A 15,386-nucleotide genomic window follows, 5' to 3' on the forward strand; every position below is an offset into this window, starting at 1 on the left:
TAGCCTGAACCAAAATTTAATAACCTATTAACAGAAATTAACTCAACATCATTCATCTCAACTACAATAACATTTCCAATAAAGTATACTCGACAGTGCATATGGGCTTTTAAAAAAATTACAGTATTTAAATCCAAATCATACCTTTGAGAAACCCAAAGATCCCTCCACCCCCAGAATGTCCTAGGGTCTAGTAGAATCCAATCCCTACTTAAAGCCTGTCTTTAAAAAAAGCCTGCCAGCAAGCACTGAGTTGGTATCAGTACTCAAAACACGGGTCACCAGGGTAGGTACAGCCCACAAACACCTCTCGGCAAACCTAGGATTCGAGTAAAGTGTGCCACCTGCAGACCTGCTGCCCTTTGGTCTCCTTCATTTCCTCCCAATGGTCGTGCTCCTCCTCTCCACTACTGTTTTGACCCAGAGCAATCCAACCAATCATCTCTTTACGCTTCATGGTACGCCTGTTATACACAGAAATCATCAACGTAACATCAGAGAGCTGAAAGAGGGCCACCTGGAAAACAAAGGTCTCCTTATAGACAGGATTGGGCTGACCGCGTCGGATGGATGTCTTGCAGCGGGACATCTCTTGACCCACAGAACTGAGAAGAAAGAGCTTTCCATATGTATCTGAGGAAACAATGGAAATGAGAAAACATCAGTGCCTTCCGGTTTGCTAGTTTAATTGCAATATCTACATGGGTTGTACATTTTTCCTTTTTAACATACTGAGTAGCATCTTTAGGCCCGGAGCTTTCTGTAGGACTAACACATCTTACATGAGCTCTTCAGGAAAGGGATTATTACCTTTATCCTTAATGTTTCATGCGGTCCACCATGGGGCACGTTGCTGATGTTCATTAGAAGCTCTGTATGTGCAAGGGTATGTACATGCATAGGCACGTGTGCAATGTTATTTGTGGACATGCACAGTTCTTCATCCATGCTTTATTTATGTAACTATAAATATACGTTTTGCTCTATGTGTCTTTCTTTTCATTGTCAAAGGGCTGTTTATGCCTAAAGAGTCTCTTCTCTTCTCATGCTCTACATATTCTTTGGACCATGTTATCCACTCAGTGACAACTACCAGATCTGTATCTCTGGCCTAGACGTCCCTCCCAAGCTCAAGATCCAACTGAATACCATACTTCTTCTTGTGGAAATCCCATCTCCCACTCATCATGTCTCCAACTCCTAAAAACTTGCTGTTTTAGTATTCTCCAGCCCTGTGAATGGTAGCATCATCTGCTCAAGTACCCAAGTCAGAACTCAGGATGGCATTGTTTACTAGACTGGCTTCCTTACCCCTAGTCCAGTCAATCAACCACCAAGTTCTGTTGATTCCACCTCCTCAGTTGCTCCCAAATCCATCCACTTCCTTGCATCCCAATGCCACTGAACTCTCAGTGTACACCATCAGCTCAGGTCACCAGCATTTCCCACTTGCATGACTGCATGTTTCTTCACTGATCTCCAGTCACTGGATTGTCAGAGGGGTCTTTGTAAAATGCAGATTTGGTTGTGTCACTCTCCCTAGTAAACAAAGACTAAACCTTCAATACATCCCACTAGTCTCAGGATAAAAGCCAAATTTCTCGGTATAGACCACATACCCTGACACTTTTATCTTCCAGTTTCATTATGCACCACCGTTGCCTTTATACACTGCATCCCCACTACACGGAACACTTTATCCTTCCAACCCACTCTGCTGTCTTTCCCTTTCACTTCTGCATAAGCTCTACATGCCCTGATATCCCAAATGATATCTACCTTCACATGACTCCTATTCATTAGTTTAGTTTGGATGTCACTTTATCCTGGAATCTTTGCTGACCACTTGCCCCCATGCTGACCATCTGTGGGCTCCATCAAAATCTAGTTTTAGCCTCTCTCAGCACTTATTACCCAGTATTTCCATTGCCTGCTTACTTGTCTGCAAAACTGTCAGTTCCCTGATGGGAGAAAGAGAGACTGCCCTGTTTACCACTGTACCCCCATGCCTGGGGTAATGCCTAACATGTGGTAGACACTCAGTAAATATTAAATATTTTGTAATGAATATTGTAAAAATATTTGTAATATTTTGTAATGACCAGCCAGGAGACTCGACTTTTTCTTTTGGACTTAAGTTTTCAAACTTGCAAAATGGAGCTAAACCCCCCATTTTATAACCCCTGCACTAGAATGCCATGAGATGGTGACTAGCATCATAGGTTTAGTCGTTTATAGAAAGTAAGTACTAACATAGTCTATTACTTTTACTAAAATTCCTGAATGGATAATTACAAAGAAAATTATATCCTAAGAAAATTCTATTTTTATTAAAATCAATTAATTTATCAATTTCTTGACTTACACTTAACTACAGTTTTTACCACTAATTTATGTGTCCTATCCTTTAAAAAAAATTTACAAGTTCCTGTGTTTCCCGAATTTTATCATTCTGTACATTCTGTTCAATGCAGGCTAAATGCTGATTAGTGTTTACTGCTCACTTTCCCACCTAACAACCAATGAAACTTTTTAAAGTGTAAACTCAGAGCTCTGTAATTTACTGTTCTCTACAAGAGCACTGTAAGATAGGAAACAAATTACAACCTGCAGTTTTCTTTGTTGATCTTTTTCTATTCCGGTTTGATATGTTATTTTATACAGTTATCTGCTGAGAAATACAAGGTGTGAAATTACACTTCAGGTGTGAAAAACACTTATCTGTCTCAAAAACAGGGCTCTCCACTCTTCAAACTACTCTATGGAAAAAGCTGTCAGAAAACCAACAATGGGGGAGTGAACTTGTGTTTCCGCAGCTGGACAGCTACACAATTCCTGTAGGAAAAGTTCAATCCAGTCATCAAACTGGTCTGGCAATTCTGCTACCAGTTACGGCAGTGAAAATTGAATCAATCTTGCAGACAAAGATCTGCTCATTTCACAAAGAGAGCAATCGCCAGCTTTATCCTGTCAGAAGATCATTTTCTAATTATGAGAAAGGCTACTTACTCCCAAACCACCATCAATGAAGCTGAATTGTATGTGTACGACAAAAGGGGGAAATAATAATTTTATAAACAATCCAGTCTGAGGACACCTGACCAGAAGAAGAGAAATGTTGCTGATCATTCCAGCTCAAAAGGGAACCTTTTATTGGCTGTAATAATGTGCTTACTTCTTAGTGACCCAGGGCTGTGCCCAGAAAATTCTACTTGTGAGGAATAGTGAGGAGTAAGGCTGGGGTCTTTTGGGGTTCAATGACTTAATCTGATGAGCACCAGTCAGAATGGAAGAGAAAGAATCAAGTAAATATGCAACTTAAGTGAGCTCTGTTTTAATTCTTTGGAATTGATAATACTTGCTTCAGAGCACCACCGAGCAGCATTTTTTTTAATTAAAACAGAAAGTCACAAAAATTATAATCATCCTCATCAGTTCATTCAGTCCCATGTAATTAATTTTTCATCTTGATCTTTTGTTAGCACTTTTATGAATTCATCAGTTTTCCATTAGAGTTCTGAAAATGCTTATTGATTCAGTTCACCAGTATAGTCAGTTACCAAAAACCTGTACTTGTCAGAGTCTTCTCCATGAATTCCTTGAAGATGAAAACCTTTTATAGGAACATTTTTGCAAAAGCATTAGAGTACACCCAGAACTGTCTGTTAATGACAAAAGACTTAAAAATGACCACGGTTAAAGATTTGATGAAAGTTCATAATAATGCAATTGACAAGGAAATTTAGTTATTGCTGAGATATACATTTTAAAGTATTAACTAGAATTATGACTTATAACATTACACCAGAACATATAAGATATTCAGAAATTTCATGTAATATCTGAAAAATTTATATTAACATTTTCCATATAAATAACCCAAAGAAAGTTTAGTATTAGTTGTGTTTTTTGTATTTTTTTTTTTATACTTCAGGTTCTTATTAGTCACCAATTTTATACACATCAGTGTATACATGTCAATCCCAATCACCCAATCCATCACACCATCATCCACACCACACCGCGGTTTTACCCCCTTGGTGTTCATACGCTTGTTCTCTACATCTGTGTCTCAACTTCTGCCCTGCAAACTGGTTCATCTGTACCAGTTTTCTATGTTGCACATATATGCATTAATATGCGATATTTGTTTTTCTCTTTCTGACTTATTTCACTCTGTATGACAGTCTCTACATCCATCCATGTCTCAACAAATGACTCAATTTCGTTCCTTTTTATGGCTGAGTAATATTTCATTGTATATATGTACCACAACTTTTTTATCCATTCACCTGTCAATGGGCATTTAGGTTGCTTCCATGACCTGGCTATTGTAAATAGTGTTGCAATGAACATTGGGGTGCATGTGTCTTTTTGAATTATGGTTTTCTCTGGGTATATGCCCAGTAGTGGGATTGCTGGATCATATGGTAATTCTATTTTTAGTTTTTTAAGGAACCTCCATACTGTTCTCCATAGTGGCTGTATCAATTTATATTCCCACCAACAGTGCAGGAGGGTTCCCTTTCCTCCACACCCTCTCCAGCATTTGCTGTTTATAGATTTTCTGATGAAGCCCATTCTAACTGGTGTGAGGTGATACCTCATTGTAGTTTTGATTTGCATTTCTCTAGTAATTAGTGATGTTGAGCAGCTCTTCATGTGCTTCATGACTATCTGTATGTCTTCTTTGGAGAAATGTCTATTTAGGTCTTCGGCCCATCTTTGGATTGGGTTGTTTGTTTTTTTAATATTGAGCTGCATGAGCTGTTTATGTATTTTGGAGATTAATCCTTTGTCCATTGATTCATTTGCAAATATTTTCTCCCATTCTGAGGCTTGTCTTTTCATCTTGTTTATGGTTTCCTTTGCTGTGCAAAAGCTTTGAAGTTTCATTAGGTCCCATTTGTTTATTTTTGTTGTTATTTCCATTACTCTAGGAGGTGGGTCATAAAAGATCTTCCGGTGATTTATGTCAAACAGTGTTCTTCCTATGTTTTCCTCTAAGAGTTTTATAGTGTCCAGTCTTACATTTAGGTCGCTAATCCAGTTTGAGTTTATTTTTGTGTATGGTGTTAGGGAGTGTTCTAATTTCATTCTTTTACATGTAGCTGTCCAGTTTTCCAAGCACCACTTATTGAAGAGACTGTCTTTTCTCCATTGTATATCTTTGCCTCTTTTGTCACAGATTAGTGGACCATAGGTGTGTGGGTTTATCTCTGGGCTTCCTATCTGGTTCCACTGATCTATGATTCTGTTTTTGTGCCAGTACCATATTGTCTTGATGACTGTAGCTTTGTAGTATAGTCTGAAGTCAGGGAGTCTGATTCCTCCAGCTCCGTTTTTTTCCCTCAAGACTGCTTTGGCTATTCGGGGTCTTTTGTGTCTCCATACAAATTTTAAGACTTTTTGTTCTAGTTCCATAAAAAATGCCATTGGTAATTTGATAGGGATTGCATTGAATCTGTAGATTGTTTTGGGTAGTATAGTCATTTTCACAATACTGATTCTTCCAATCCAAGAACATGGTATATCTCTCCATCTGTTGGTAACATCTTTCATTTCTTTCATCAGTGTCTTATAGTTTTCTGCATACAGGTCTTTTGTCTCCCTAGGTAGGTTTATTCCTAGGTATTTTATTCTTTTTGTTGCAATGGTAAATGGGAGTGTTTCCATAATTTCTGTTTCAGATTTTTCATCATGAATGTATAGGAATGCAGGAGATTTCCGTGCATTAATTTTGTATCCTGCAACTTTACCAAATTCATTGATTAGCTCTAGTAATTCTCTGGTGGCATTTTTAGGATTGTCTATATATAGTATCATGTCATCTGCAAACAGTGACAGTTTTACTTCTTCTTTTCCAATTTGTATTCCTTTCATTGTTTTTTCTTCTCTGATTGCCGTGGCTAGGACTTCCAAAACTATGTTGAATAATAGTGGTGAGACCGGACATCCTTGTCTTGTTCCTGACCTTACAGGAAAGGCTTTCAGTTTTTCACTGTTGAGAATGATGTTTTTTGTGGGTTTGTTGTATATGGCCTTTATTATATTGAGGTAGGTTTCCTCTATGCCCACTTTCTGGAGAGTTTTTATCAAGAATGGGTGTTGAATTTTGTCCAAAGCTTTTTCTGCATCTACTGAGATGATCATATGGTTTTTATTCTTCAATTTGTTAATATGGTGTATCACATTGATTGATTTACATATATTGAAGAATCCTTGCAGCCCTGGGATAAATCCCACTTGATCGTGGTGTATGATCCTTTTAATGTGTTGTTGGATTCTGTTTGTTAGTATTTTGTTGAGGATTTTTGCATCTATATTCATCAGTGATATTGGTCTGTAATTTTCTTTTTTTGTAGTATCTTTGTCTGGTCTTGGTATTAGGGTGATGGTGGCCTCATAGAATGAGTTTGGGAGTGTTCCTTCCCCTGCAATTTTATGGAAGAGTTTGAGAAGGATGGGTGTTAGCTCTTCTCTAAATGTTTGACAGAATTCACCTGTGAAGCCATCTGGTCCTGATCTTTTGTTGTTGGAAGATTTTTATTCAGAGTTTCAATTTCATTACTTGTGATTGGTCTGTTCATATTTTCTGTTTCTTCCTGGTTCAGTCTTAGAAGGTTATACCTTTTTAAGAATTTGTCCATTTCTTCCAGGTTGTCCATTTATTTGGCATAGAGTTGCTTGTAGTAGTCTCTTAGGGTGCTTTTTATTTCTGCGGTATCTGTTGTAACTTCTCCTTTTACATTTCTAATTTTATGGATATGAGTCCTCTCCCTCTTTTTCTTGATCAGTCTGGCTAATGGTTTATCAATTTTGTTGATCTTCTCAAAGAACGAACTTTGTTTTATTGATCTTTGCTATTGTTTTCTTTGTTTCTATTTCATTTATTTCTGCTCTGATCTTTATGATGTCTTTCCATTTGCTAATTTTGGATTTTGTTTGTTCTTCTTTCTTTAGTTCCTTTAGGTGTAAGGTTAGATTGTTTACTTGAAATTTTTCTTGTTTCTTGAGGTAGGCTTGTATAGCTATAAACATCCCTCTTAGAACTGCTTTTGCTGCATCCCATAGGTTTTGGATCGTCGTGTTTTCATTGTCATTTGTCTGTAGGTATTTTTTGATTTCCTCTTTGATTTCTTCAGTGATCTCTTGGTTATTTAGTAACGTATTGTTTAGCCTCCATGTGTTTGTGTTTTTACGTTTATTTCCCCTGTAATTCATTTCTAATCTCATAGTGTTTTGGTCAGAAAAGATGCTTGATATGATTTCAATTTTCTTAAATTTACTGAGGCTTGATTTGTGACCCAGGATGTCATCTATCCTGGAGAGTGTTCTGTGCACACTTGAGAAGAAAGAGTAATCTGCTGTTTTTGGATGGAATGTCCTATAAATATCAATTAAATCTATCTGGTCTATTGTGTCATTTGAAGCTTCTGTTTCCTTATCTATTTTCATTTTGGATGATCTGTCCATTGGTGTAAGTGAGGTGTTAAAGTCTCCCACTATTATTGTATTACTGTCGATTTCCTCTTTTATAGCTTTTAGCAATTGCCTTATGTATTGAGGTGCTCCTATGTTGGGTGCATATATATTTATAATTGTTATATCTTCTTCTTGGATTGATCCCTTGATCATTATGTAGTGTCCTTCCTTGTCTCCTGTAACATTCTTTAAAGTCTATCTTACCTGATATGAGTATTGCTACTCCAGCTTTCTTTTGATTTCCATTTGCATGGAATATCTTTTTCCATTCCCTCACTTTCAGTCTGTATGTGTCCCTAGGTCTGAAGTGGGTCTCTTGTAGACAGCATATAGATGGGTCTTGTTTTTGTATCCATTCAGCACGTCTGTGACTTTTGGTTAGAGCATTTAATCCATTCACGTTTAAGGTAATCATCGATATGTATGCTCCTATGACCATTTTCTTAATTGTTTTGGGGTTTTTTTTGTAGGTCCTTTTCTTCTCTTGTGTTTCCCACTTAGAGAAGTTCCTTTAGCATTTGTTGTAGAGCTGGTTTGGTGGTGATGAATTATCTTAGCTTTTGTTTGTCTATAAAGCTTTTGATTTCTCCATCGTCGAATCTGAATGAGATCCTTGCTGGGTAGAGTAATCTTGGTTGTAGGTTCTTCCGTTTCATCACTTTAAGTATATCATGACACTCCTTTCTGGCTTATAGAGTTTCTGCTGAGAAATGAGCTGTTAACCTTATGGGAGTTCCCTTGTATGTTACCTGTCATTTTTTTCCTTGCTGCTTTCAGTAATTTTTCTTTGTCTTTAATTTTTGCCAATTTGATTACTGTGTGTCTCGGCATGTTTCTCCTCGGGTTTACCTTGTATGGGACTCTCTGCGCTTCCTGGACTTGGGTGGCTATTTCCTTTCCTATGTTCGGGAAGTTTTTGACTATAATCTCTTCAAATATTTTCTCTGGTCCTTTTTCTCTCTCTTCTCCTTCTGGGACCCCTGTAATGCAAATGTTGTTGCATTTAATGTTGTCCCAGAGGTCTCTTAGGCTGTGCTCATTTCTTTTCATTCTTTTTTCTTTATTCTGTTCTGTGGCAGTGAATTCCACCATTCTGTCTTCCAGGGCACTTATCTGTTCTTCTGCCTCAGTTATTCTGCTATTGATTCCTTCTAGTGTAGTTTTCATTTCAGTTATTGTATTGTTCATCTCTGTTTGCTTGTTCTTTAATTCTTCTAGGGCTTTGTTAAACATTTCTTGCATCTTCTCGATCTTTGCCTCCATTCTTTTTCCGAGGTCCTGGATCATCTCCACTATCATCATTCTGAATTCTTTTTCTGGAAGGTTGCCTATCTCCCCTTCATTTAGTTGTTTTTCTGGGGTTTTATCTTGTTCCTTCATCTGGTACATAGCCCTCTGCCTTTTCACCTTGTTTATCTTTCTGTGAATGTGGTTTTTCTTCCACAGGCTGCAGGATTGTAGTTCTTCTTGCTTCTGCTGTCTGCCCTCTGGTGGATGAGGCTATCTAAGAGGCTTGATGAGAGGGACTGTTGGTGGGTAGAGCTGACTGTTTCTCTGGTGGGCAGAGCTCAGTAAAACTCTAATCCACTTGACTGTTCATGGGTCGACTGGGTTCCCTCCTTGTTGGTTGTTTAGCCTGAGGCAACCCAACACTGGAGGCTACCTGGGCTCTTTGGTGGGGCTAATAACAAACTCTAAGAGGGCTCACGCCAAGGAGTACTTCCCAGAACTTCTGCTGCCAGTGTCCTTGTCCCCACGGTGAGCCACAGCCCACTCTCTGGCCTCTGCAGGAGACCCTCCAACACTAGCAGGTAGGTCTGGTTCAGTCTCCCCTGGGGTCACTGCTCCTTCCCCTGGGTCCCTATATACATACTACTTTGTGTGTGCCCTCAAAGAGTGGAGTCTCTGTTTCTCCCAGTCTGGTTGAAGTCCTGCAATCAATTCCCACTAGCCTTCAAAGTCTGATTCTCTAGGAATTCCTCCTCCCGTTGCCAGACCCCCAGGTTGGGAAGTCTGATGTGGGGCTCAGAACCCTCACTCCAGTGGGTGGACTTCTGTGGTATAAATGTTCTCCAGTCTGTGAGTCACCCACCCACCAGTTATGTGATTTGATTTCACTGTGATTGCACCCCTCCTGCCGTCTCATTGTGGCTTCTCCTTTGTCTTTGGATGTGGGATATCTTTTTCCATGACTTCCAGTGTCTTCCTGTCAATGATTGTCTAGCAGCTAGTTGTGATTCTGGTGTTCTCACAAGAGGGAGTGAGAGCACATCCTTCTACTCCACCATCTTGGTTCCTCCTCCCATTGAGCAGTATTTTACCTTCTGCTGATGATTCAGATGCCTCTTGGTGTCAAAACCATCATCAACAGGCTGAATGGGTCACAACCCCTAGATCGTCCTGGATGCTGTTCTTCTGACCCAGCCTGCCAACTGCTCTATGGGTCACTTGTCTCTTTCTCCATAAAGGAAGATACCACATGCACCAAAAAAATTATGACAGTAAAATATCTCCAATATATCATGGCACAAAATTATGTCATTTGGGACTCAGAAGTCATTTTTCCAAAGAAACAATATAATACCTAACTATTTAACTAACCACAATAGTTAGTTAAATAGCTCATACAAGACACCTGCCAGCAGGCAGCATGACGGTCTACCAATTGTAATAGACTCAGCCTCAGGGAGGGGGTGGGAGTGAGGCACCATGATTCTCTGGGTAAGGGAAAGAATTTGGTCATTTAACCTCCCCTTAGCTTCTAATGTATTCATAATTATAAAATATTTTCAATATACGTAAGAGAATAATAGTACATATACCCAAGTATGCAGACTTGTGATATTTAACATTTGTCTTATTTATTATGGACCTTTTTGCTTTTTGTTTGATTTTTAGGAAATAAAGTGTATAATTGAAGATCCTTGAGTATCCCTCCTAGATCTTGTTTGGTTTCCTCTATCACTAAAGGTAATTCCTCTCCTGGATTTGCAGCTCATAATCTTCATGTATGTTTTTAGCCTTTCACTATATAAATAGCTGTAAATAAAGATATCAAAAATATACTTAACAGTATTCTGCACATTTAAAAAGTATTTAACGTTTTACTGTATGTCCTCCCAAAACTTGCCTTTTTTGCATTTAGCATTAAATTTTTTATATTACCTATATTATATATACACCTGTGATTCAAGTGCCATATAGTGTTCCAGTATATTAATAAACGACAATTTATTTATTCATAATCTTAATGGACATTTTAATTGCTTATAATAACCAAGAAGTGAAAAGATTTCAGTGAACATTTTTCTATATTTTACATTGTACCAATATTTGAGAATTTCTCTAATACATACCTAGGAGTAGATTACTGGCTCTTTACAAATTCTAGAGACAAAATCTTGTTATTTTTATTGCTAATATCTTCTCCCTGCCTGTAACTTATCCTTTTCCTCTGTGTAGTAACTTCTGTAGTATAAATGCTTTAAAATTTTGTGGAGTCAGATTTATCAATGTTTTCTTTTTCAGTTGACATATTTTAAAAAATTGTTTAAGAAATCCTACCCAAACCCAACAGTCTTCCACATTTCTCCTATGAGTCTTAAAGAGTTGTTTTCCAAATCTGATCTTTAATCCACTTTAAACTGATCTTTGTGTGTAGTATAAAGTAGGGATCTAATTATTTTTTCCTATATGGGAAGCATTATTCATTTAATAGCCCATTATCTCCCAGCTGATTTGTAATATAATGTCGATCAGATATCATGTCCAGCTTTAGTGTCCTTCCCCTAACTTGATAATATTTATTATCATTTTAGAATATATTTTGATCTGCTCAGTAGAATCCTTCTTCATCTTTTTAAAAGCTATTTTAGTTATTTTAAGCTCTTGCTTCATTTAATTGGCTCTTGCATATGAATTTGAGAATCAGTTTGTCAAGCTCTTTTTTTAAAAAGAAAAATACACCAAAAAAAAAAATCTGTGGGGATTTTGATTGGGATCATACTGGGTATATAGATTAATCTGGTGAAAGCTGTTATTTTCACAATATAGATTATTCTAAACAATGAACATGGTTTATCTATTTAGTTCTCTTTTGTGTCTTTCAAACAGTGTTGTGATTTTTAAAATAATTTTTTTACTCATCTTTTATTAATGTTATTCTTTGGTACCATAGGTACTGTTACTTTTTAAAATATCCATATTTTAAAACTCCACTTTCTAACTGTCCTTGATGTATTAGAAAACAAGTTTGTATTTTTAAAAAGTTATTACTTTAAATTTGTAGGTTTTCTTGTATTTTTAATGTAGACAATCATATTTTCTACAAATAATGGCAGTTTTGTTTCCTCCTCTCAAGCTTTAAATTTTTATTTCTTTTTCTTATTCTACTGAATTGCCTTGAGTTTCCAGTCTAATGTTGAGTGAGAGTGATGCCAGTGGGAACCCATACTTTGTTCTTGACTTTAAGGGCATTTCAGGATTAAGAATGATGGCTAGTGTCTATTTTCTTAAAACACCCACTATCAAGGTTAAGCAAGTTCCCTTCTGTAACACAAACTAGTTGTTGATATTTAATACCATTTCTACCTTTCTAAGCTCTTTCCCTTACGAAACATAAAATTACATTCCCCTGAATCTCTTGCAGTAAGATCCCAGTTAGAGTCCACTAATGAAAGCAACTTGTATGAGACTGGAAAGTAGAAGGAAAGGGGTGCCACAGCCCTCTAGTCCCAGTTGCAGGCATGTGTACAGGCATTAGCAAGCAGATAGCAAATTAGGGTTTTCACCCATGGTGTTCAAACATCCTTATGAGAATCATCCCTTTCATATGTACACAGCTCAGATCATACTGGCATCTCTCATGTGATGCCTATACTTCTGGATTTCCTGGAGAGCTTTCTTGACCTTTATCACAAGCCTTCCCATGCTTAAAACCTGTAAGAAACAACTTCTGACTCAAAATACCTATTCTGTATTTTCCTGACAAAATCTGACTGATATAGTAACTGGTAATCTGAACTGGAATGCTACCAAAATAAAAACACAAGAATGACCACTGGCCTAGAAGTTGGGTGCCAGGTGATGAAGAAACTAACATCAGAGGCTAGAACAGTGGAGATCCATAATCCATATTATGTGATAGTAAAACCACCATCTGCTGTAACTTGGAAGGAAGAGCATATGCCTAATGTTTATAGAACTAAGGAAACAGACTGAAAAACAGAATGTTAGAAGTGTGTATTCGTACTACTGGCTTTATTTGGGGGGTGAGGGTGAAAAGTAAGCTTGGGAAAGAACTGACCAATGTGCAAGGAAAAAGAGAATCCTGAAATTCAGACCTTTCTGTGGTTGGAAAAGTTCCTTGCTTCCAGACCTCCAAACAGTAAGAGACAGATTTTAAAAGGTTTCAAACAGCAAAGGCCCAGTAAACCTTCTTAGGGGAATAATGTGATAGTGACTCAGGTTAAGTATCAAATTAAGGATATAGGCTTCACACCAGATTTTAGTTGACTGAGCCATGTGACTGAGGTCTGAATAATAGAATATGAGAAGTGGTAAATATCACCTTCAATCACAGCTATAGGCAACCACTCCTCCCGTCTCTTCCCCTTCCATGACAACAAAGCAGGTCACATATTGAATATAATATTATCACCTCATTAAATGGAAAGAACCTGTATGCCTTAGTCACAGCTTAGAGGAGAGGCACCTGCTTTACTTTGGACTGTGATGCAAGGGAAAAATAAACCTTTGCTGTTAAGCCACGAACTTTGCAGAATTTGTCATTGCATCATAGCCTAGCCTATACGAATACACCTTCTATTACTCCTCTGCTTTGAGTTATTTTTATCAACAATGGATAGTGCATTTTATCAAGAGCTTCTTTTGCAAGGATTGACATGATCAGGTTTTCTCATAAATCAATTGGTATGTGAACTGCACCAGATTTTCCTAATATTAAGTCATTCTTGCATTCCTGAACTAAGCCCAATTTGTTGGTAATTAGTATTTCTTTTTCTTATACATTGTGAGGCTACGTGGGCCCAATATAAACTGCAGTGTATGTGAGAGGATGTGAGGAGGGGGACAGGGAGAGATTGGGAGGAAGATAAATATTAATCTAATGTTATATCTACCTTTTACATAGCAGTCTTAGTCCCTGTACATTTATTATGATCACTGATGTATTTTGATTTATTTTTATTGTTTTGGTTTGTGCTATCTATTCTGCATTTTCTAGGCTTTTAAATATCTCTTTCTGCTTTCTATTGGATTAACTGAATTTTCTTTTCTCTAATTTAGCCTCCTTACTGGTTTGAAAGTTGGAAATTTTAACATGTACACTTGACTTAATGTCTAAAATGAATCAATACCTCTACCCTCTTTTTAAGCAACATAAGTACCTTAGAATTCTTTGATTTCCATCTCCCCTTCGCATCCTTCATGTTATTCCTGCCCGGAATTTCATTTCCAAGTTGTTGTTGTAGTCCCAACATTAGGCATGTTTCCTACTATTGCTGTTTCTGCAGTTTATACATGCTTACCTTTACCTACATGTTGATTTTTTTGTTCTTGTTGTTCATTTTCCTTTCTTGAACTTCACTACTTCCTTCTAAGTTCGACTTCTTTCTCCCTGAAATAACATCAGTTAGTAGCTCTTCCACTGATAAACCCTTTCAAACTTTGTGAAAAAGATCTTTATTCTTCCTTCACTCGAAAGGAATAGTAAGTTGAGAGTATTCTTTTCTCTTTGATGATATTCTCCCCTTGTCCTCAGCCTTCTATCGTTGCTGTTAATAAGCCTGTCCTTAGTCTGACTGTCACTCTTCTGTAGAAAGCTGTTTTTTTTTAAAAGCAGCTTTATTGAGATATAACTCACATACCATGGTAACTGTATTTTCTCCCCTGTTGCTTTTCAGATATTCTAACTTTGATATTGTTGTGAGAATTAAATGAGATGATGTAAGTATAGGAATATCCCATATGCAATCAATAAGTTATTGCCACATACAAATCTTCATATGAATTGGCCTTAATTCTAAGCACATAATGGCTATTAGTAAGTACTCACTATACTTAGCTTTAAAAGAAGGTGGTATGTCCTATATCTATTCATTTCCATGTAGTCCTTTTTTCCCCTGCCTTTCATCTGTAGAGTGTACCCCCCTGCATCTCACTTGTTCTTCACACTAAACACGAGCCAGCTTGATTTGCTTTTTTGATTTTCCTTCCTCTAGTCTCTGCTATTGTGAGTACCTAACAAGGTTAATGTGCTGCTGCTGTAAGTATTATCATTTGGGACGTAATTATCACATGTGGCTAATCACGCACATGCTGAGAGGCTGGGGAACTTGTTTTTAACTGGCGGGGACATCTTAATGATAGTTTTTGACAAGGACCATTATATGGATGTATATATACACAGTGCAGTAATGCACTGTAGAAGGATGGAGAAAGAGAACCTGTCAACAGAACAGCTAATATTTTTTTTAAAAAACATAGATTTGTATCAGTAATATTATCTAGTTAACCCTATTTAATAGGGAAAGAAATTAAATTCAGAGAGGTTAAATCAAATGTCGAGGGCATGCAGTAACTGGGTGGCAAGCCCAGGAAAAGAACAGAACAGAGCTGCTAAATTGTTAGTGAATTGCTTTCCCATGAAGCCAAATTCAAAAGATAATCAAATGTTTCTAATTCTCAATGGTAACTTTTTCAAAAGCTTCTATAAATGTGTATCAGCAATGGAATATTACTCAGCCATAAAAAGGAACTAAACTGAGTTATTTGTAGTGAGTTGGATGGACCTAGAGACTGTCATACAGAGTGAAGTAAGTCAGAAAGAGAAAAACAAATACTGTATGCTAACACATATATATGGAATCTAAAAAAGAAAA

General features: G+C 37.2%; 1 protein-coding gene across 3 annotated transcripts in view; it reads right to left on the reverse strand.

The window, feature by feature from the left end:
• Positions 1-230: 230 nt before the first annotated feature.
• SYT16 (synaptotagmin 16) overlaps positions 231-15,386 on the reverse strand; it is a 255,605-nt gene continuing 240,449 nt past the window's right edge. For all 3 annotated transcript variants that reach the window (XM_060098066.1, XM_060098065.1, XM_060098064.1), the window contains one exon: positions 231-633. In XM_060098066.1, the coding sequence (XP_059954049.1) occupies positions 320-633 (314 nt within the window). In that variant the 3' untranslated portion in view covers positions 231-319. The remainder of the gene's footprint in view (positions 634-15,386) is intronic.

Source organism: Mesoplodon densirostris, chromosome 4 (genome assembly GCF_025265405.1).
Source record: "Mesoplodon densirostris isolate mMesDen1 chromosome 4, mMesDen1 primary haplotype, whole genome shotgun sequence".
Taxonomy (NCBI): domain Eukaryota; kingdom Metazoa; phylum Chordata; class Mammalia; order Artiodactyla; family Ziphiidae; genus Mesoplodon; species Mesoplodon densirostris.